General features: G+C 41.3%; 1 protein-coding gene and 1 pseudogene across 2 annotated transcripts in view; both read right to left on the bottom strand.

The window, feature by feature from the left end:
* Positions 1-1,569: 1,569 nt before the first annotated feature.
* RAB7A (RAB7A, member RAS oncogene family) overlaps positions 1,570-23,635 on the bottom strand; it is a 100,226-nt gene continuing 78,160 nt past the window's right edge. For both annotated transcript variants that reach the window (XM_074340486.1, XM_019717190.2), the window contains 5 exons: positions 21,616-21,676; positions 19,177-19,303; positions 9,910-10,128; positions 8,211-8,339; positions 1,570-3,029 (listed from right to left, as the gene is read on the bottom strand). In XM_074340486.1, the coding sequence (XP_074196587.1) occupies positions 2,934-3,029; positions 8,211-8,339; positions 9,910-10,128; positions 19,177-19,303; positions 21,616-21,668 (624 nt within the window). In that variant the 5' untranslated portion in view covers positions 21,669-21,676 and the 3' untranslated portion in view covers positions 1,570-2,933. The remainder of the gene's footprint in view (positions 3,030-8,210; positions 8,340-9,909; positions 10,129-19,176; positions 19,304-21,615; positions 21,677-23,635) is intronic.
* Positions 11,341-15,533, bottom strand: LOC109437768 (ATP synthase subunit s, mitochondrial; annotated as a pseudogene).

Genomic DNA, 23,635 nt, shown 5'->3' with positions numbered 1-23,635 from the left:
TTCTTCTCAAAAGTAACTTATCGTTAGAGCAAACTGAGATGAATGTTAACACAACACACATTCATCTCAATTCACATTCTTACTGGGAGGTAAGGCAAATTCAAATTAACCTGAGTATTACTGAAAAAAAATCCTTACTGCTTGTTGAAGCAAATGGACTTGTTTCTCTCAAAAGCTCATGCTTATGTTGAATCTAAGAATAATGTGGAAAAAGATATTATATTAGTGCAGAGTTCAGTTCGAGCCATTATTTCTTACCGTGGATAAACCAAACTTAGATGAACATAGTGTGTATGTATACAATTTACGTATATACAATGAAATCAAGATCAGCCAGACCCTGGGCTGATGGGATATTAGACTGGTTAGTCTCAGGTTGCAGAGTAAGTTTGTCAAAGTAGAGTTCAATGTTAACTTCAAAGTCAGAATTATGGTTAAGGTCAGATTTAAGGTCATTTCAAGGTGGCTATGTTTAGGATCAGAGTCAAGGTCAGTTTAAGATCAAGTTTAAAATTAGGGTGAGCTATGACTGGGATCAGGGCCACTTATAAGGTAACATTCAAGCTTATCTCAAGATACAGGTTAACGTCAGGAAGATCATCAGTTTTAGGATGATGGTTGAGATCAAGAGGTGAAGGTCCATTTCCATGTCGTGGTCAAGGTTAGGACCAGAGAAACATGATCAGAGAGGAATAGTAGCCTGGTTTGTAGAGGTGAACATCACACAGGGTCCATAAACCATGGCTCAGTCACTGGGCCCCTCAGTCACTGAGGACTCTGCTTCTCTAGAAGCCAAACACAATAACAATTAGACCCAGCTCAGGAAATGGGACCAGAGAAGATTAAAACCATACACCACTAGCCATGGTAGAACTGTAGTCATGAGTGTCTAAGAATGCTATTTTTTAATGCATGAAGTATGAGCCAAGAGCAGGCACAAGAAAAGAAACAAACTGAGGAGCCTTAGAAGTGGAAATGTAGAAAAGCATGGCAAAGTAGAATTGAAGAACTGAGTCAACAGGGCACTTCTGCAAAACCTATACCTAACACACTGACTGAAACACTGTTTCATAAAATTGGTTCTAGGTGGCATCTATTCAGTTCCAGTTGGTGGGTTAAATATGCTGGAATAAAGGGCCCCTGCTGCCAAATCTTCCTCTCCTGTGAAAAATCAGAGATCCAGAACTATGTAATATCTGAGTACCAGCAACTAGACCAATTAAAAAACAAACAAACAAACAAACAAAAAAACCAACACAAAGGCTAAGTTACACTCATAGGCTGTGGGTGGTCCATAGGTCACCAGCAATTTGTGGTTGCTCCTCTAAAGGGCCAATGTGTTCTCCACTCAGGGTCCCCATCAATACTGTGATTAAAAACAAAAAACAGAAAACAAACTAGGAATAGGTAACGCAGGGCTGGATTTGAGGCTTTCTGCCTCAAAGCACCACCACATGCCCAGTTACGGAGGGCTGTTTTGCTTGGTAAAGCATGGTTATGATTAGCTAACATGGTGTCTACTGAGCTAGTGGTATGGAAGAAGGAAAAACGACAGGGCAAAGGCAGACGATCTTTGCTCTCGTTACATTTTATTGGCATCACGTTCATTCTTTACAGAAGAACTTGGCCTACACTCTAGAATGTAGACCTTTGGAAAAGGGGGAAGTGCTCTGTTAAGCAAGCTATAGTGCAGGAGAAGATCCTAGAGAGGGGGCAGAACTTCCAGGATTCCACACCAAAGAAACAGGTTAATTAATAATGGGCAATATTGGGGAGTCAGTGGAGAAAAGGAGAAGGTTTGCTAACCTAAGGATACCACAACCCTGAAAGGAGTGCCTTCTATAACAAAGGTAAAATCACTAGACAGATCTGTTAGGATATTCCTTTTCCTCTTATAAGTAGGATGCTGATCTAATAGGGGAGTTTCAAAGTGTGGAGCAGGAAAAAAAAGGGGGTGGGGAATGAGAATTTTAACAGCCATTTATCTACTGCACACACCACTGTATTATGCAAATCAACCTTTTGGAAAATTTAGATACAGAAGGAAACTAGACAGTTTTCCCCCTGGAGAGATGAAAGGCTTTTTGGCTCTTAAGTCTTTGATAAAAGGCGTACATAATTCTTGTGTCTACTGTACAGAATACTGCCTCTAGCTGGATTTCTGAATTCTGAGTTGCTAACACTGCAATCCAGACAGGGTTCAACCCTCCATCTTACACTCCTGCATTACAGGACTTAAACACATAATCCAAGAACTTCTTACACTAATTTACACATTTTTAATTGGTTGCATATATTAACATGTACTATAAGATTCTTTTCTAAGAAGCATTACATAATAAATGGATACTGTAAAAAGATCTGATTAGTTAAAAGTAACAAGCATTAACAGATACATACAAAACTCAGCTTGATCAGACTGGGTGTGAGCCTGTAATGAAGCATGGGGCACCAGCCTTCCCAAGTGGTAGCCTTCACAGGAGGGGGGGTGGGGATGGGGTAAAAAGACCACAAGACCGTTAAAAAAAAATCAGATAACTAATTAGACACAGATTAACTGTAAACAGTTCTCTCTCCCTGGTGGATAAAAAGAATAAGCTTCGGATGCCAACTCTACGTCAGAATGATGTCTACAGCTGGCCCATCCTGCGGCCATACAACGGCTGATGTGGTGGGTGGGGAGACCATGATGGGGCCATCCCAGGCCTGGGCTGGAGTCTGCCTGGGCTTGTGTCAGGTGTGTAGGTGTAGGGGTGTGTGTGTGTGGTATGGGTGGGGGGGTGAGTGAGTGTATTTGGTGGGATTTCTTTTGGCAACTGGATCCAGAGAAATCACATTATGTTTTTTTCAGAAGAGGAGAGGGGGTCTGTGTTGGAAGGCCTAAGTGTGTTCTTGGTTTGTGAAGGACTCTGTGCTCTGCTCTCACTGCTCATTCAGCAACTGCAGCTTTCTGCTGAGGCCTTGGCCCGGTCATTCTTATCCAGTTTGATCGGTTCAGGAAATTCATTGTACAGCTCCACCTCTGTTTCCTGGGCAGGGAGAGAGAAAGAAAGGTTTGTCACTCAGGGCACAGGGGAATTCCTATGTTCAGGTCTGGCCCTTAGAAGGGCACTTCCACCTGGGCACAATGGGTAGGGAGCAGGGACAGACCTAGCAGTGAAGGAAGGGCTCTTGCAGAAGGCACTCAACCCTCAAAGACCAAGCAAGAAGAAGACAGGTTTTGTAATAATTCCAGGACAGTGTGAAGAGAGAAGTTAAGCAGGAATAGTAGCAATTGACACTGAGCAGTCAGGACAGAAGCTGATTCATTCTCTAAATCAGATCGCAGGGGCAGCTGGTTGGCTCAGTTGGTTAGAGCTCAGTGCTCAACACCACGGTTGCTGGTTCGATTCCCCCATGGGCCAGTGGGCTGCATCCTTCGCAACTAGATGGAAAACAACAGCTTGACTTGGAGCTGAGCTGCGCCCTCCACAACTAGGTTGAAAACAAAAACTTGACTTGGAGCTGATGGGTCCTGGAAAAACACACTGTTCCCCAATATTCTCCAATCAATCAACCAATCAATAAGAAATAAGTAAATAAATAAATCAGACCACAATCTGGTGGCCTGAGGACCATAGCCACCTCACAGATGCTTTCAGTATGGTCCATATAGTCACCAACACTTAAAAAGAAGTTATACTTTACATGGCTGGATTTTTGGCAACTCTTAGCATTTCCACAAGGCAAACAGTGTGCTGAAAATGAGTGCTAGCTGTCTCTCAGTCCCAAAACAGTCCTCAATTTTCCTATATGCCACTAATTTTTCTGGATTTAGGGTCTATTTTCTTTTTCATCCAAAGGTTTAGGAGAGTTTTGTCTTCAAATACTGCAAACCAGTTGTGGATGAATTTTATCATCATCTGTGGTGAGAGATCACAGGAGATGGACTGTGGTCAGTTTAGTGGGATTTTTGCTGAATTAACATTTTCCCAGTGAGGAGGTTTCTACTTCCTGGTGTAGGAAAATAATTTGTCATTTAAACACTGAGTACCCATGTGCCAGGAACTGTTCTAAGATTTGGAGATAAAGCAGGGAATGTTTCTATTAATTAAAAGTTCTCTAGGAATTGGGGAGACCAGTTCAGGGATGCTGCAGATGCCTGATCATTGCTCTGTACACCTGAAGCTGAAGCTGAATAATAATGAATGTCAACTACAATTTTATATATATATATATATAAATATCTCTCTCTATATGTATATATATATATATATAGATATATGTGTGTGTATATATATGTATATGTATTATGTATGTGTATACATATATATTCACAAGAAGTGGAGCACAGCATAAGGAATAGAGACAGTAGAAATGTCACGGCTGTATGCGATATCAGAGGGGTAGAAGATTGGGGGAGAGGGGTTATCACTTTGTGAGGGGTATAAATGATAAATGTCTAACTATTACAGTGTTTTGTACACATGAAACTGAAAAAAAAGTCCTCTAGGAGAAATTATTCCATTCACAATAGGTATATATAAAAGTGAAGACCTCTGTGAAAGCATGGATGGACTTAAGAGGGTATTATGCTAAGTGAAATAAATCAGACAGACAAATCCATGTGATCTCACTTTTATGTAGAATCTAAAAAACAAAATAAAAGAACAAAACAGAAACTGACTCATACAGATACAGAAACACTGTGATGGTTGCCAGAGGGGAGAGGGGTAGGGGAGCTGGGTGAAAAAGGTGGAGGGATTAAGAAATACAAATTGGAAGTTATAAAATAGTCATGGGGATGTAAAGTATAGCATAGGGACTATAGTTAATAATGCTGCAACTATGTATAGTACCATGTGGGTACTTGACTAATTGGGGGGATCACTGCATAAATTATATAAATGTCCAAACCAATATGCTGCACACCTGAAACTAATATAAAATAATACTGAAAGTCAACTCTAATTGAAAAAAATTATTTTTTTTAAAGGGTAAAAACCTCTAGGAATACATACTTAAAAAAATTAGCTTCCCCAGTCCTTTAGTAATCACTTACCTATTCTCTGTTTTGCCTATTTTGGACATTTGCCTATTTTAATAGATTTGCCTATTTTGGACATTTCATTTGATGGATGTTTGTTTGGGTTGTTTCTACTTCTTGGCTATTATGAATGTTATGAACATTCATATAAAAGTTTTGTGTAAACATATTTTCATTTCTCTTGGGTATATACTTAGAAAAATTGTTGGGTCTTACGGTAACTCTTATGTTTAACTTTATGAGGAACTGCCTGTTTTCCAAAGTGGCTACACCGTTTTACATTCCCACCAGCACCTAGGAATACATTTAATAAGAAAGGCAAAGAATCTGAAAAATTATAAAATCTTACTGAATGACGTAACGGAAGACCTAAAATAATAGCTATTATGGACTGAATGTATCCCTCCAAAATTCGTATATTGAAATTCCAACTCCTAGTGTGATTCGTATTTGGATTAAGAAAGTAATTAAGGTTAAAATGAGGTCATAAGGGTTGGGCCCTGATTTGATAGCATTAGTATGTCCTTTTAAGACTACAGAGCTAGCAGGTTTTCTCTTTCTCTCCTCTTTCCCCACCTCTGCACGTTCCCCCAGAGGAAAGCCCACGTGAGGACACAGGAAGAAGGCAGCAGTATACAAGTGAGGAAGGAAAAATGAATTTGCTGGCACCCTGATTATGGACTTCTCGCCTCTAGAACAGAGAGAAAATAAACTTCTGTGTTTAAGCCACCCCCATCTGTGGTATTTTATGGCACCCAGAGGATAGTAATACAATAAGTATAATGCAATTCCAATCAGAATCTCAAAGTTTTATTTTAGGGGAGGGTGAGGAAGAAATAAGGTGGGACTAAAATAAAATCTCTAGGTCTTAAGTCTAAATGGAAAATGCACCAATTAAAAAATAGCCAATTAAAAAAAGAAGAAAAAAATATTTATATATATGAACAGGACTAGTGAGGGGAGAGGGAGATTTGCCTTATCAGAAGTCAGATCATACGATAAAGGCAGTAAAATCAAGATGGTCCAGGTAGGGCATTCGTAAGTCGCCAGAACAGATTGGGGAGACCAGACATAGATCCCAATACACACAAACATTTACTATAACAAAGGTAATGTTTCAACCCAGTGGGGCAAATGGTTTATTTAACAACTAGCTAATATCTGAAACAATTGGTTATCCTTTTGAACAAAAAAGATGAGTCCCTATTTCGGGCCATAAGCCAAAGTAAATTCCAGTTGAATTAGACAACATGTAATCTAGACACAGGAAACCCAGAAATTGAAAATGACATACCCGACTAAAAAATTACTTTTTTCCTACAGCCAAAGAATATCTATCTAATCTATCTATATCTATCTGTCTATCTATCTGTCTATCTATCTGTCTATCTGTCTATCTATCTATCTATCTATCTATCTATCTATCTATCTATCATCTATCTATCTAATCTAATCCATCTAATCTATCTATCTAATCTAATCTAATCCATCTAATCTAATCTACCTATCTATCCATCCATCCATCCAGACAGCAGAGTTGGAAAAATCACTTGCAATACAGGAGAAGTTAATTTCCATTAACAAAAAGCTCATGAGAACTGACAGGTGCCCAGGCAAATACTTATATACTGGTTATCTGCAGTAGAGAAAACCCAAAGAGTGGCAGTGTCAGCGGAGTTACAGATGATGCCTACCACTTACTGTTAGGGAGGTAAGAGAAAAAAAGACCTGCATTGCTGGTGGGAACTGAAGTGTTACTGCCCTTGCGGAAAACGATCTGGCACTATCTCTTAAAAATACACATACTTTTCAAAAATCTTAAAAAAAAAAAATTCCTTCTTTGGGAAAAAAAAATACACGTATCTTTCAATCTAACAATCTTACTCCTGGGAGGCTAGCTTGTAGAAATAAAAGCATTATAATAAGGCAATAGGGACAGCAATATTTGGAAAGAAAAACTCCAACAGTGATGGCAGGGAATTGCTGGAAAACAACTCCCCATATGTATTTAGATTTGCATGCAATTATGTGAACATTAGGAAAAACTAGGTTATTAATCTAGGTGAGAGGGTGGGTTAAAGGTAGGGGGAAAGAGGGAGGCAAAAGGTCTTACATCTGAATCCTTGTCAGTTCCTTCCCACTGTATCAGTGTTTTTCAGCGGGGGCTCTCCTGGCATTCTGGGTGGACCAATTCTTCACTGGGTAGGGCTGTCCCTTTTCATTATGGAACACTCAGTGCAGCCCCCAGCCCTTGGAACAACCCATTCCAAATATCTCCTTGCCCACAGGTCCAGATGCCCTGCCCTGCTGAGAACTGCTGCCTTCTATATAGACACTGTTATTTGGAGCGAAGAGAACCCACCTGGCCCTTTACAACCTCTATGTGCCCCCACAAATGTTCTCTGCATCCCTGAAGTGCATCTCACCTCTGACATCCATTCCTGTATCTGACTACCACAGACCACTGATAATGCCTCATGACTTACCTTAACTCACTGGCCCTAACAGAACTGCTAAATCAAAAATAACCTCCAACTCCCCATGTCAACAAGTACCTTTTTTTCTGTGAACAGTTGAGTAAACAACACAAGAAAGAATACAGGAAAATTTTATTCAAGGAATATAATTCCTGAGCTTCTAGTTAACATTTCTGGTGGTCAAATATAGCCATTTATGAAAACAAGTATCTCATTTAATCTGCACAACCACTGTGCAAAGTCAGTATTCTCATTTTACAGATAAGGGCATCCTTATCTGTAAACAATTGGTTATCCTTTTGAACAGCTCATATATGATTAAAAAAACTAGATCTAATGATGGCTAGCAGAACTAGGATTCGAATTTGAGTTTATCCCCTCCATAAACAGGAGCAATGTGACCAGGGGCCTCCTAGTATCCTGATCTCCTAATAGCATGCCAAGAGAGTAAGAACATGCCCAGTCAAACAAGGGTAGCCTCAGCTAAAGTCGTCACTGCCCCTGCTTCGTGTAGGTTATTCACAAACAAGTAGAATTTTTAGAAGCTTTAGCAGAATGTGTAATTATCTTCCCAGATAAACATACAAGATTTTCTGGCTACAAAGAAAAGAGTCAGCTAAGAAACAAGATTAAGAACAAGTAAGCCAGGCAGAGGCTGGGTCAATGGTCAATCACCAGAGGGAGCCAGACAGCTGCTAGAGACCCACCTGTTTAAGTGCATTCCGTGCAATTGTCTGGAACGCCTGCTCCACATTGATGGCCTCCTTGGCACTGGTCTCGAAGTAGGGAATGTTGTTTTTGCTGTAGCACCAGGCCTGTGCTCGCTTCGTGGCCACCTGCAAGAGGAAGCAGGGTGCATGTGTGCTCATAATAGAAGCAGCTTGCACTGACTCAACACTTCCCAGAAAGGATCATTGTCCCTAGTCTACAGTTGAGTTAGCAGATTTCAGGAAGGTGGGCGGGGAGGGACAGTGACCTACAGACCTGTCCAAGGTCACCCTGCTAGTTACGTATAATATAGCTAGGAATCAAACCCAAAGCCCATTCTCTGTCTACATACCACAGCTTTAGACTCGTAGCTAATACATAAAAGCAGCTTGTGAAGGGAATAGAAGCCCACCCAGAAAGAGACGAATCGTCTCTGCTGAGATTTCAGAGGTCCCAGCATAGGAAATGCTTGACAGCTTGATCTTAAGGATTGCAGTTCCTTCCCCACTACTGCTCATTTTACATCACCTGTGCCACACACCCAAGTGCTATAGAATTCTGCAGCTCTCCACACCACCCTTGCCTCTCATATCCTAATTCCTTACCCCACCTCAGCCCATTTTCAGTCCTTTAGGAAAGGGAGAAAAAGAGAGAGTCTGTGTTCCCTAGAGGAATGCTTTTTGAGAGTAAACCAGAACAATTTTACTCAAAGCTCAAAGCAATCTTCTGCACCCATGAAGATCCAGGCGGGTCCTTGAGGCATTGGGAGAGTACTTGAGAACAACAAAATCTAATCCCTTCTTTTCAAGTGTAGAAAGGCAACTCAAGATCAGAGGGCAAGGGCAATGGCCCAAAGTGACATCCAGCTGGGGGCAGCATGGGGATTTAAACCAGATCTCCTGGGCACTGGTCCTCAAAGGCAGCTGGCCTGAAGGTCGTTCACACTCCCACATGCACCTTCTAGAGCTATTCCGGGCTCAGCACAGAACCCTTCAAATTTACGCGGCACCTTAGAAACAGGTGTCTCTAGTAGGAGAAAAAAATAGCAATGGGACCACTAGAAAGTCACCATTTCCCAAGCTCCTCCCGGATGCCAGGGCTTTCACGTGCACTGTTATCTGATCCCAGAGTGTTCTTGTTATATTAGTGAAGACTCAGATTCTAAACAATATTCCCAAATTAAGAGTGCATGAGCCAAGTTTTGAATTCAATTCTGCCTTTAAATCCAAAAGATCAAATGCAGAATACCACATCTCCTCAAGTCAAATTATTTCACTGGGATGGGCCAAGAGGAGTGACCAGTACAGGCAGCTCCACGGAGCAGACTTGTTGCTTTGCTGGCATGACTTCCAAGGGAACACCACTGCAGATTTCACTGTCCCTGTTTTGCCACAGTGGAAGCCAAGCTGGTATGCCTTTACCAGGTTAGAGACCAAAGCCCCACTCCAAAGGCCGGGCAGGTAACTTGTTAGTTATCCCTTCCCCTTCCCCCACCATGGGGGCACAAGACATACTGGGTATTGGTCCTTGAGGCATGTGGCTTTATACTAATCAAAGCTAAAAACAGCACTTGTCATTCCAAACTTAGCTGTCACTTTTAAAAACAAGGCCGTTACTATGATTCAATAGCTATACCCTACACGAGGTTAGGTTCATAAGCCTCCACATTCATGATTCCCACCATCTTTTAGCACTTACTTGTCTGTTTTCAAGGTCAATCTTGTTTCCTAACACCACGAAGGGAAAGTTTTCAGGATCCCGAGGACTGGCCTGGATGAGAAATTCATCTCTCCAACTATCAAGGGTTTTGAACGTGTTGGGGGCAGTCACGTCAAATACCAGAACGCAGCAGTCTGCGCCTCTGTAGAAGGCTACACCAAGAGACTGGAATCGTTCCTGTCCTGCAGTGTCCCAGATCTGTGAGAGACAGACAAAACATTTATTCCTTGGGGTCAGAGGACCAGGAGTGGCAGGATGCCGGAGGAAAAGGGATGATTACAGGGCCACCAGAGACAAGAGAATTCAGAATTCAGGAAACAGATTTCAACACCACTATATACAAAACAGCCCTGACAATAACGCATGAGTGAGTGTGTGTGTCTATGAGGGGTGACATGAGTTTGAACTTGGGGGTGCTAGAAAATTTTTTTAATTTAATTTGACCCATGTGGTGGTCACAATGGTAGATATTTATGTAAAATTTACACTATAAACTTAACATTTATGTACTCTGGGAACTTTCTGGGTGTGATTACTCACTGAATTGTATATATAAACCTAAGCATTTCACCTAAAAAAGTTTTTAGTTTACTTAAAAAAAAAAAAAATCAGTGTTTTATTTATAGTATACCTCAATTAAAAAACAAAGAAAAAGTCCTGAGAGAGAGATAAAGGAAAAGACAGAGAACATTGTAGAGCATAGATGAAAGTCAGCTTTTAATCAGAAGAACACCAGATACTAGTGACCAGCTCAAAGAACTTCACACCAGTCTTTGCCATGCCAGGCTGGATTTCCTCACTGCCCCGGGTCCCCAACAAGGCCACCCTGGTCAGCCTGGAGAGATGACTAGTGTTCTGAGGAATGTCCCACACCCCCAAGCAAGGCACCTGGTTTAAGAGAGTGCCTGAAAGAGCATGCAGTTATTTCCAGCTGACAGGAGTCTTCAACTGATGGATCTACTGTCTGTTTTCAGGAAAACCACTTAGCTTCAGAATATGAGAACTTGGACCAGTCTCATAACCTAAATAAATTCCAACTTTATGTCCAAAACACCAGCCAATTCTCCCAAAAGCCCAGGGTTTGGACCAAAATGGAGTAGGGACTGGGCCACTAGAGTTTTATATCCAGAACCAGATTTTGCAGGACAGTCGAGTTCTTCTGTGAAGGCCTCTCAGGTAGTCAGTCCTGTCTCCTTATTATTCAAAACACTTGGGGAACATGTCAACTGCACCCAGGCCACAGACTAAGCTCCCAGTTGAGGTAGGATGAGCCTCATTACATAAAATGAGGGTATGATGCTTGGTTAGAGTAAGTAAATATGCACAAAGGCAAAAAAGTAGGACAGGACAGTATTATGGGATCTTTCCAAGGTAAACAAAGTTTATGATATTCTAAACACAATACCTCCCAATATGTTCTTCAGAAGGAGTCCTAAATCATAATATGCAATTCCAGACAGCTAGTTTATTCTTGGGAACAGGCTCAAATGCCACAGTGGCAAAACAGGAGCAGAGCCAGGACTTAAATACTACCTAGAAGGCTGGAAATGGCAGCACTAAAACCCCCTAGAGAAGCTTCAATAAAGAAACATGACGACACAGGCTGAGCTCTCACTCACAGATGAGCCAAAAATATCCCAGGTGAATGGATGGCATGTTGGAAGGGGCTACCGTGGTAACCAGTATTAGTCCCGGGCAGACAGCACACCTCAACTTTCTGTCTAACAATAATTCCCAGGAGCCCAAGGGTTGCTCCTATGAGGGCCTCAGCCTTTTCCTCTGAGGCGTGTGGCCTCCACAATCAGCAGTACATGACAATGTGGTCGACTAGACTCTCGGCCACAACTCTGGTAGCACGGAGCCTGATCTTGGCAGCCCACTCCATTCCCAGGCAACTCCAACCAATACACACACTACTCACTCTACGAAGACCTTTTCTAAAATAGGACATGTCCTATCAGCTGTGGAGGTTGGCCCTGATTGCAGGAATGGAGTTAGGAGGCTGTCGTGAATGTCTGCACGTGGCATACGAGTGCTCAAACCACTGGGAAAAGGAAATAGCCACTCAAACAGGATGAGAAGAACGTGATGATGGCAAAGATATAGGGATAAAGGGCAATAAAGACAAACTCAAATCGAACTATTCTACCTGCCTCTCAGCAGGGTAGGGAAATAAATGCTGCCTGCTCCAAATATAATAAGCAAAGTACATCTATTTGGCAAAACAGGATCTCTATCGATAGTAGATAACCAGTAGAGGGACTGCTGATGATGTTTGCCTTTGTGGTTTTCTGGTTGTCCATTGTTCCACACTGAATATGTATCTCTTGAGAGTGGAAAAAGTGAGCTGTTTCTCATAAAGGGGGACCGAGGTGGAGGGGAAATAAAGAACGTGGTCATATAATAAGTAAAGCAGAAAGAGACAATTACTCCTATAAAGAAAAAGTAGAAAAGAAAAATTTTAATCTGGGCTTGGACATTTTTAAGAAAATATCTTTCATTAGAGAAATAACATCGTTACTATGTAATTTGGATAAGCAAAAGCAAACAAAACAAGCAAAACTCAAATACTTGACATCTTCCCAGAGACTGTCTTTACTAGCTCATGTCTTATTCTAGGTACCCACATTGTAGGGTTTTATGTAGCTGAAACCTTGTGCCACCCATCAGTCCACACTCTCTATCACTCCTCTCTGTCCTTCAAAACACCACAACATACATCCCAGCAATAGCTCCTATCTTTATTGTTGCTCAACAAACTCAGAAAATAAACTCAGTGAACAAATTCATTCCTGTTTTTTACAAAAATATTGCCGCCAATTTTCCATAATTGTAAATAACTCAATAATAAACATTAACATACAGAGCCTTTTCTGTATCAGATTGCTTTTTTAGGATAGAATCCCATGAGGAGAACTATGTAAGAATTCTTGGGTGGAACAAAATGGGTAACTAGGTCTCAGATACACAGAGAAGGAAGGCAAAGTAAGGAATTAAAAAGAATAATCAAATACGTTGGGGTTATTATTAGCAAGTTTCCAAAATTAATTTAACTTCAAACTTAGGAAAGAACAGTTCTATGGCTGTGATCTTTTAAAATTTTAAATATTTTAATTAAAATATTTTATTTTCTACATTCAAAATACACCTAGTACTCTAAAGTAACAAATGCTAACACTGCCATTTTAACGTCATTTAAAAAAAAGAAACAGTTAACCCTTCTTCATAGCATTCCCTTTCCTTCCTCCCCAGAAGTAAACAGTTCCTGAAGATTTGTCTTACATAAATAGTATGATCCTGTACATCTTTTTGCAACTTGCTTTCTCCTTTTCCCAAAGTTAACCACTATATAGTATTCCATTGCCTTAATATACTGCACTTTATTCCTTGGTCATCGGAGTTATTTTGCAGTTTTTTTGTTATTATACACAAGGCTGAAATGAGCATTCTTAGTACACTTCTCTTCTTGTGCCCAGAGGTAAGTTTCCATAGGCTACACACCTGTTTCTCTAGGATATATACCTGTACACAGAATTGCTAGACTGCACATGCTTAACAATGGAGAGCAAAATGGTAGTCTCTCTAAAAAGGCTACACTAATGCATTTCCACCACCAGCTTGAGAATATTCTACTCCCTATATTCTAGCCAAAACTTGATTTAGTCGGTCTTTTTACCCCCATAATTGTACATTTATAGTAGTAACATGCTTCAGTAACTTTAAAATATAACAAATTACTGTTAAAATACAATAAAGAATATCTGTGTTGTACATTTCAGTAACTTTAGTGACCCATATCTGAATCTTTATTTTCTACATGATGACTCTCATTTCTAAAATGTCATAATGTGATATCCTTATACTTTTATTGATGACTAAATAATATTTGGTGCTATTTAGGATCAACAATTCAAATGATAAGATACTGAAATAAGATACTTACTGAATTTTATTTTACTTTAAGTCTAGTTTCAGTTCCAGAGAAGGCAGTGCTGTCTTAAAGGCTTGGATAAAGTTTTCTTTTTCTCTTATTCGAGGAAGATCACTTAACAAATACTTAAGGTTTCTTAAGTGATGCAAATGATGCCTTTGTCTGTGATATTCCCACATGAAATTACTTCCAACAGGCTTTTGGGTAAAGTTTCAATTTCGCCAAGTCTGTCTAAACAGTCATCCTTGATATAATGACACTTGCATAGCTTTAGCTTTTCAACATGCTGTAGGTCCTCCATGTGATCAAATCTAATGCTCATGACACAAGAGTCGGTGGCATCAACCGCCTTAATCTTGTATTTTTCCAGAGGGCCAGTTGGGGAGTTGCTGTAGTCCTTCTGCCATGTCTCCTGGCCATGGCAGCACACCATGGCCCTACAGTACAGCAGCCTCTCAGATGCTGCCCTGTTGAGGGTAACAACCCTGATGTGTTCATAATCCATTTTTTGCATAATCCATTTTATGAAACATGATCTAATCAGCCCCAGAAGTATCTGGAGTCACATGGCCATGGGAGTTTCTTTAAGCCACACAACTGCTGGAAAATTTTTCCAAACAGCATCATAAGGGGAGAGGGAGGGAAAGAAAAAGGGAGGGATCGAGCAAGGGTCCCCTGTGCCTAAGGTGGCACTAGCCTGTCCAATCAGCCTTTTGAATTTGTTATCACCTGAAGTCAAGCCACTGGATGTTAAGGTTTCTTTTGAGAGCTGCCTGTTGAACTCTTTGCCCAGTTGTCTGTCGCCTGGATACTATTATGCATTATCAACATTTTTTTCTTGTTCTATGGTTTTTGTTATTTGGGAATCTTGTTCAGATGTTTAATTTAATGTGGTTTACTATCAATCTTTAACTTTTTATGATTTTTAATTTCTCTACTTTAAAAGCTGACGGTAAAAAAAACTCTCTATTTTCATTATTAAAGTTTTCATTTTGTACTTTCACCATTCAGATCTTGAACCCTCTGGCTACTCCTCACCTAAATGGAAAGCCACTGGTCCAGCCTTGTTTACTGTTAACTCCTCCATCCCCTAGTCTTCTTCCAAGTCAGCTCTCTATCCAGTGTCTACCTTGGTGTGCCCTGTTTCTGTGTCCTATTCCCTGATCTGTTTATCTCTGTGACAATATCATACCATTTAAATTACTATGGCTTCATAATAAGTTACCTTTAAATTTTTCATGCATACTTGACTCCATCTAATGTTTAATATTGATTGACTTCTAGCTTCTTCCAGAACAATGTAAGAAATTTTTATAAACCCACAAGTCACTAATCCTCCCCTACACATTAAATTACACAGTTCCAATCTTCATTTCCTTATACTAGTTTGGAAGTCACATGCTCTTATATTAGGATTATAATTCTAAAAATAGATACATGCATAAAATCAATCTCGGGCCAGCCCGGTGGCTCAGGTGGTTGGAGCACCATGCTCCTAACACCGCGGTCGCTGGTTTGATTCCCACAAGGGCAAGTGAGCTGCACGCTCTACAGCTTAAGATTGTGAACAGCGGCTCTCCCTGGAGCTGGGCTACCGTGTGTAGGCAGGAGCAGCCGGTGGACAGCGTGAGTAGCCGGTGGCCAGCGTGACCTGCTGTGAGCGTCTAATTGCCAACCGACTGCCTCAGCCGGGGGGGGGTGGGTGGGGGGAGCGCAAGGCTCATAATACCAGCATGGGCCAGGGAGCTAGCTGTGTCATACACAACTAAACTGAGAAACAACAGCTTGAACCAGAGAGGGGGGGGCGGGGGGGGGGCGGAAGAAGGGGAAGGAAAAAAAACAAGTTTATCTCAGTTTAGCTTATGTCAGACCTTTCCAAATGAAATCACTTTCCTTCTGCCTAAAGTACATACTTTAGAATTTTTGCCACTTGAACTTAAGGATGTATGCTTTCATTCTTGGAGGATTATTTTCAGTAGGGACACAATACTATGCTGACAGTTTGAGAATACATTACATTACCTGTTGATTTTCATTGTTACTTACCATTGACAGTAAACCTCATTATTGCTCCATTTAAGGTCATCTTTTTCCTCTGGCTGCTTTCAAATTTGTCTTTTCTTTTTTCAATTTCATTATGATTGAGGTAGATTTTTTATTTATCCTTCATGGAATTTGGGCTTCCTGAATCTGTGCAATGGTGCCACAGCAGTTCTGGAAAATTCTTGGCAAATATCTGTCATCTATTCTGTCTTCTGAGATTGATTAAAAATAGGTCCAACCTACTCACTGAATCCTGTGTTTACCTCTTTAATATTTTCCACTATTTTTCTTCCTTTCAGCCCTTTTCTCATGTATCTTACCTGCTGCTAAAAATACTGACTATTGTATTTCATTTATACAAGTTCTATTAACCTAGTTTCTTTTCTTTTTAAAGATTTTTACTGGGGAAGGGGAACAGTGTGTACTTCCAGGCCTTTTTTTTTGTTCCAAGTCAAGTTGTTGTCCTTTCAATCTCAGTTGTGGAAGGTTCTGTTCAGCTTCAAGTTGTTGTTCTCTCAGTCTTAGTTGTGGAGGTCACAGCTCAGCTCCAGGTACAGTTGCCGTTGCTAGTTGCAGGGGGCACAGCCCACCATCCCTTGAGGGAGTTGAACCGGCAACCTTGTGGTTGAGAGGATGCGCTCCAACCAACTGAGCCATCTGGGAGGCAGCTCAGCTCAAGGTGCCGTGTTCAATCGTAGTTGCAGGGGGCGGAGCCCACTATCTCTTGCGGGACTCGAGGAGTTGAACTGGCAACCTTGTGGTTGAGAGCCCACTGGCCCATGTGGGTATCGAACCGGCAGCCTTCGGAGTTAGGAGCATGAGCTCTAACTACCTGAGCCACCGGGCTGGCCCCCCTAGTTTCTTTTCTGAAGATATATGATTGTCTTACTTTTTTAAATATAAAAAAATACTCTAAAATTACCATTTCCACTGGTTCTTGTCTTGTTTTCTTATATGGATAGTAAGCTGCTGAAAGTCCCTGAAAAATATGTGAGGATTCCTCAAGATCTAGGATGACAGTGCCTTTGTCCAGAGATGATGGGTTTTCATTAACTTCTAGTCTTTTAAATTGGCTGCAAAAGCACAAGGTCAGCCTTTTGCTTCAACCTCTCAGGAACCTAGGCTCATTCCCACTCTTTCCAGACTCCACTCAGTGCCCTGTGGTTCTTCAGACGGTGCTTACTTCAGAAGTGCAACACTCCAGGGTCCCAGCTTAGTAGTGTGTGTGTGGGGCTTTAGTATAATGCCCCCAACCCAGGAGGGGCTAGGCTCTGACTTCCAAATCAGCCCACAAGGCTATCAAAACCATAGCTTGGTTCCACAGATCTGTTTCTCCTTGTATAGAAGGCAACTTTTAATCTGGTTGGTACACATGTAAAATCTTCAGGTGGTACTTTACCTCAGCACCCGGAAGGTATTCCATTCCCTTCTGCCTTCTGTTGCTGCTGAGAACTCATCTAACTATTCTTCCTTTATAAGCAATCTGTCTTTTCTCTCTAGTTGCTTTTGTGATTTTGCTTTTTAGTGTTCTGCAATTTTGAGTTTTCTTTGAGGTAATTTGTTCAGCTCTTACAGTTTACTGTTTTCTTCAGCTGTTTAACCTGCAGTTTAACTGTTTATTTAGTTTATTTCAATGACTATTTTTTCACTTCTTAAAGTTCTAAGTTTTCCATATCCTCATTTTTATAGTATCCGTTTTCATTATGGTTTCTATTCCTTTTTCAAAAGTCTCCAGTCATTGTGAACATTTTTTGTGGTACACTATTTCCTCATGTGGCTATGAGCTCATATTCTGTCCAGGGGTTGTAAGTGTCCCTATAAAGTAGTCTTAATCTTTGTTTTTGCCAGAAGTGACAGGGATTTATTTTAAATTCTTCTAGACAAAGACTTGTGTGCAGAGTATACACTCAGAATCCACACATGAGCATAGTGGGATTCTCTAACAAGGAGGCAAAGCCCCAAGCCTATACTTCACACACAAGCTTTGCCACTTCCTTTGGTTGAGGTATTTGACCCATCTTCACATCTTTCCAAGGCCCTAGACAAGTATGTTTGTGCATGTGTGTCTAAGGGGATGCTCAGTTCTAGCTCCTCCACCTTGTGCAGTCACATATCTTCTCTCTGATGATTGATAAAACTCTACAGTCCTGGTTATAAATTTGCAAATCGCATGGCAGGAGCCCCTGAGCTTATCACTAGCTTTCAGTTCCCTCTTCTTTCCTGTAATCTGGAAATTTCTCAAGCTTGGCCTCATTAGTAACTTTTTGAATGTCTCTATGTGCATGTGGTGGGGCGGTGAGGAAGGGAGATCCATATTAGTTCTGTCCTGGATGTGTAAGTCAAGGAAGTATCAAGAGTCATCCTCTGGGAGGTTGTCTCAGCTCAAGATCGACACATGTAAAAACTTCTACCTGTAACCTGTAGTAGTCAAACATTTCAGTGAGTCTGGTGCTTGCTAGTACTATAATGGGATAAAAATTTTATTTGTCTCTAGAGGCTGAGTCACCCAGGGACGTCATTTTAATATAAACACAAACAACTGCTATGGAGGTAGGTGTTTCAAAAGACAACATTTGGATTAAAAGTTGGAGACTTCAGGATAAGTGCATATGTGACAAAGGGGCCTCACTGGCAGCAGAGTCATGCGCAAAGACAGGTTTGTAAGAACAGCACATGATTTAGAAGAACTGGCAAGAATGAAGAATATTTTGTAGCTACAATGTGACAACTTTCAAAAAGCCATACAGAGGAATGCATATTTTATCCTAACTGTTGAAAGGGAAGACCATGGAAGATTAAGCACCGATACATGAAAACACCAGACTGGCTTAATAGAAACACAACTTTGGTGGCTACAGATAGGATAGATTAAAAGGAGCCAGAAAAACAGGGAAACAGTTTTAATGTCTGCTGTAAGAACCTAGGAGAGACACAGGTTTTTTTCTGGCCTAAAGCACTAGGCAAAGATATTAAGGGATGAATTAGACATTTTGGAGACATAAGACAGGGATCTGTAGGTTGACAAATTTAGCAAAAAAAAGAAAACAACAACAAAAAACAAAGTCCAGTTAAATTTTTAGTATATCTCATGCTATATTTGGGACATACTTGCTGTCTTGTACTTTATCTAGCAGTTCTACCTGCAGCCAATTATCAATGAATGTAACAGTGGGATCTGAAGAACAGGGAGGGAAAATGCATGGGAATGAAAAAAGGTTTACGACTGAATGAACCAACAAGGCTTGGCTGGCCAAGTTCAGACATGTGCTTACCTGCATTGTTACTAGTCTGTCATCCACCATCACCTCCTTTGTCAGAAAGTCTGCTCCTATTGTGGCTTTGTACTGATTACTGAATTTCTTGTTCACATACTGGTTCATGAGTGATGTCTTACCGACTCTGAAATTGAAGAAAACCATGAATATAAATCAAATAGAAAGGAAGTGAAAGCTGATTCTGACATTTGCAGCTCTGAAGGAACCTGCCTGTTGTGAAGAACAAGGAGCTACCCTCACAACAGAGGGCAGCCAGCAAACGTACCAGCATTACTCATTTGAGATTGTTCTTTCTCCTGGGATAAAAATACAGGGTATAGATGTGGGCCAGACATTAAAAACTGTAAGTTTTGGTACAGGAAACTAAGATGGTAGAACTTTTTTTTTTTTTTCCGTCAAGAAGGATGCCAGCAAATACTCACCGTCTGAAAGAAGCTTCAGCAATAAGACTGCTCCACTATTCCAAAAATATATCTGCTGCCTTGGGTGTCTCTCTATTTAGTGGTTGCTATTTAGTCCAAGAAACTAATAGCAAGAGAAAGCCATTGGCTTCGAGAGACACATACGCCAGTCAGCCAACCTGCTCCTTCAGTTTCAAATCAGAAGCAGAAAAGGCACCAATATTCCACCAAACCAGGATCTACCTCAAAGTATGCTCCCTCAGTAAGAAAATTCAGCAAGAGACAATGTGTGGGGGCCAACCCGGTGGCTTAGGCGGTTAGAGCTCTAACTCCGAAGGATGCCGGTTTGATTCCCACATGGGCCAGTGGGCTCTCAACCACAAGGTTGCCAGTTCAATTCCTCAAGTCCCACCAGGGATGGTGGGCTCCACCCCCTGCAACTAAGATTGAACAGGGCACCTTGAAATGAGCTGCCTCCCAGTTGGCTCAGTTGGTTGGAGCGTGGGCTCTCAACCACAAGGTTTGCCAGTTCAATTCCTCGAGTCCCGCAAGGGATGGTGGGCTCCGCCCCCTGCAACTAAGATTGAACATGGCACCTTGAGCTGAGCTGTCGCTGAGCTCCCAGATGGCTCAGTTGGTTGGAGCGCGTCCTCTCAACCACAAGGTTGCCAGTTCGACTCCCTCAAGGGATAGTGGGCTGTGCCCCGTGCAACTAGCAATGGCAACTGGACCTGGAGCTGAACTGCGCCCTCCACAACTAAGATTGAAAGGACAACAACTTGACTTGGGGAAAAAAGTCCTGGAAGTACACACTGTTCCCCCAATAAAGTCCTGTTCCCCTTCCCCATTAAAATCTAAAAAAAAAGAAAAAAGAAAGAAAGAGACAATGTGTGGTTTTTCTGGTGATGAGTTTATTGGGACAGGCTGAAGATAATGCAAAAGGCTTCCTCATGGCCAGTAATATCACCTTCCTTTCCCACAAAATAACATATTCATACGCAGAGGACCTGAAAGTACAGATACAGCCTAAGGCAGTGTTCTCCAATCCAGGCCACCTGAATCAGAACTTCCTGGGGAGATTGGTAAATCTATCATCAATAATTGAAGAAGTTATTGTTCTTTTAAGGCAAATGTGGGTAACACAGGCCTAAAAGCAGTAAGTACCTTTCAACCCTGACAGCATACCAGAATCACCAGGAGAGTGGGTGTGTGGGTGAATGAAAGAGAGAGAGACAGACAGAGACAGAGAGACACAAGGGTAGGGGGGAGGGAGGGAGGAAGAGGGAGAGGGAGAGGGAGAGGAGAGAGAGAAGATTTAAGTTATTACCCCACTAGTCTGGGCAAATGCTAACTTTAAAAGGCTCCGCAGGTAATTGAAAAAACCCAGCAGGGTAGGAAAATTGCTGCCTTTTTTAAAGGACGGGCAGGGAACTTTGGAATAAGATTTTTTATTTTAAAAAACCCTTATTTTATTATGGTTGTTTAAAATATGTAGCCTCCAGTAGATATAAGCTTTCACAGGTCACTTCAGAAGCCAAGTCTAAAAGAGCCTCCCACAGAATCTTAACAGCTACTAAAGAGTAAGCTATTTGGTTTGTCGCAGATCGCAGATCAGAATCCAGTTCTCCAGTACCAGGCTCTTTCAAATATAGACCCGAATCAGGCATAGCAAGAGTAGGATACTTCAGTGTACTCCAGAGACACATCTGGGAGGCACAATGCCAGTGGCAACAATCTACATACACAGGGCTCCCTAGATCTAACCAGCTTGGAAAAAAGAGATTTCATGAAAGTACTATTAGCTGAGTTCAAATAGCCACCTTTTTCCCAAAATCATGGCAAAAATCAGGGAACAAAAGGGTTACATAATGAGGAATAATTCAAACTTCTGCTGTATTCCAAAACAGCAGGGAGACCTAGGGCCCTAATGTCACCGCCATTAGAGAAATGATAAATGTCAGTACAAAAGGGTTCCAAGGAGTTGAAGTTTGAGTCCAAACCAATTTGTTAGCTCAAATTTATGAGAAACACTTACCCAGAATCTCCCAGGATGATAACCTTCAGCAATACTTTCTTCCTAGAGGTCATTCTTCAAACTGAAAAAAGGAAGGAGAAAGCACTGTGAGTGGGATGGAGACACCAAGGTGAAGCATCTCCCTTAGCACAAACATCTAAGTGCCCTGAGCCTTCCTGCTGGCTATTTCGCTACCATCTAGGGGCTGTGACAGAGAGCAGTACCAGTCATTACAACTCTGCATTCCAAACTTAGGCAAAACAGAATGACAAGACCACCCTGCCCCTGGGAGTAGTCTGAGAAAATGGATTCTCCCGCGTGGATACAGGATTAATTTGGGTTAATGTTCCAACTTACTCAGCTCAAACCTGCTTTTTTCAGGTCTCTGCTCAAATATCACTTCTTCAGAGAGGTAATCACTTTATCTAAAGTAGCACACTGTTCTCTACTTGCTTTGTATTCCTTTACTCTGTCTTATTTTTCTTCAGAGCAAAGAAAACTTACCACTACTTGACATTTTTTACATATTATATTTGTCTGTTTTCTCCCTTTTCTAATAATAATCTCCATGAAGACAGTTTTATTCCCCACTGTATCTCCAGTGCCAAGTAGAGAATTATCAAATATTGGGTTAGTGCGTGAATAATACTTGACTTTGAAACTCTCGGGACCACCTTTTATCAGAAAACCTTTCAGGCAGCCTTCCCTACCTTTGACCAGACAATATGCAAGATGCCTAATCTTTGCTTAACTCTCTTCTACAACTGGCCACAGCATGGTCTATTTATTTATCAAGACAGTGCTCCTGTCTTAAGTCTCAGTCCCAGAGCCTGACTCAGTGACTTTCAGAAAATGAGCTGCTTTCAGAAAAGTAGGAGTCCTAAATTCTGGATCCCAATATGCAACTTTATCTAAAGACTGCTGGAGAAGCACTCCTCCTCAGATGCTGGAATCCCCACTGGGAAGCTTTGGTTCTCTAGAATCCAGATTTCAAGATTGAATGTGACTGCCCTCAAAAATGGCACCTATGCCTTCTGAGAACCCCTAACTTTGGCCCATTATCCTCAAGACATTGAAATAGGCAGGGTAGGAGACTATGAGTAATAAGGTAACCTCCAACTCCTGGCTTCAGCAGAACTGGGGGAAAAGTGTTTCTACATAAACAAACGGGAAGGAAATGGGTTCTATACAGCCTGGTGTTATTCTTCTATAGTTTGGGAAAACAAAACAGTCAAGAATGGGTCTCAGAAAAGGTACTTCTTAGTTTCATCTTTAACCACCTAGCTTCCTCGAGGATGAGCTGATAGTACTGCCTACAGTGGGAGTGGCTTAATCATGCACATTCTAATTCCAGAATGCCTAGATTTTTTTCTGGCTTTGCTACTTATTATTAGCTGTGTGAGCTTGGGCAAGTCATTTAACCTCTGTTGGGATAGTGATACAGCGATAATAGTTCTTAAGTCCTAAGGATGATGTGAAACCTGAATGAGTAAAATGTTCAGGACAGTGATTAGAATATAGTGGTTAGTAAATGTTGGCTGCTATCATAAGGTGTGCCAAATAGAGATGAATAAATAACAGAACACAGAGTCCAGAAGACAATGAGAGAACCAGTAGGATACAGAGCACAGGCAAGGAAATTAAGCTACACTCTGCTGTTTCCAGATGCTTGGCTGCCAACTGTTATCTTTCAAAGGGGTACTGCACCAAAAACCACAAACTGAAAGGCAATATTAGACCTAACTACTGCTCCATAGGGCAGGATTAGATAATGAGTCCTACGCTACTGAAAGTGGCATTTTCCATGGCTTCAGAAACAGTGTTGGAATGGGCCCAGACTACAGGTAGTTTACTAGGCACTTAAACCAGGCCCCATTACATACCATGAGGTGTCTCAGTGCCCAAAGCCTTGTGCCCATGGCTGGTCTATGAAGACACCATATCTCAGCTTCCCAGTATTTGTCTATAAAGCTCCCACTGGTGCTAGTTAGAAAGCAGTATAAGATGAGGGGGAGTTGTGCAAAGCCCATTTCCTTTATCT

Source organism: Rhinolophus sinicus, linkage group LG09, assembly GCF_036562045.2.
Source record: "Rhinolophus sinicus isolate RSC01 linkage group LG09, ASM3656204v1, whole genome shotgun sequence".
Lineage (NCBI taxonomy): Eukaryota > Metazoa > Chordata > Mammalia > Chiroptera > Rhinolophidae > Rhinolophus > Rhinolophus sinicus.
Note: the sequence above shows the minus strand (reverse complement) of the source record. Positions and strands in the feature narration are given on the sequence as shown.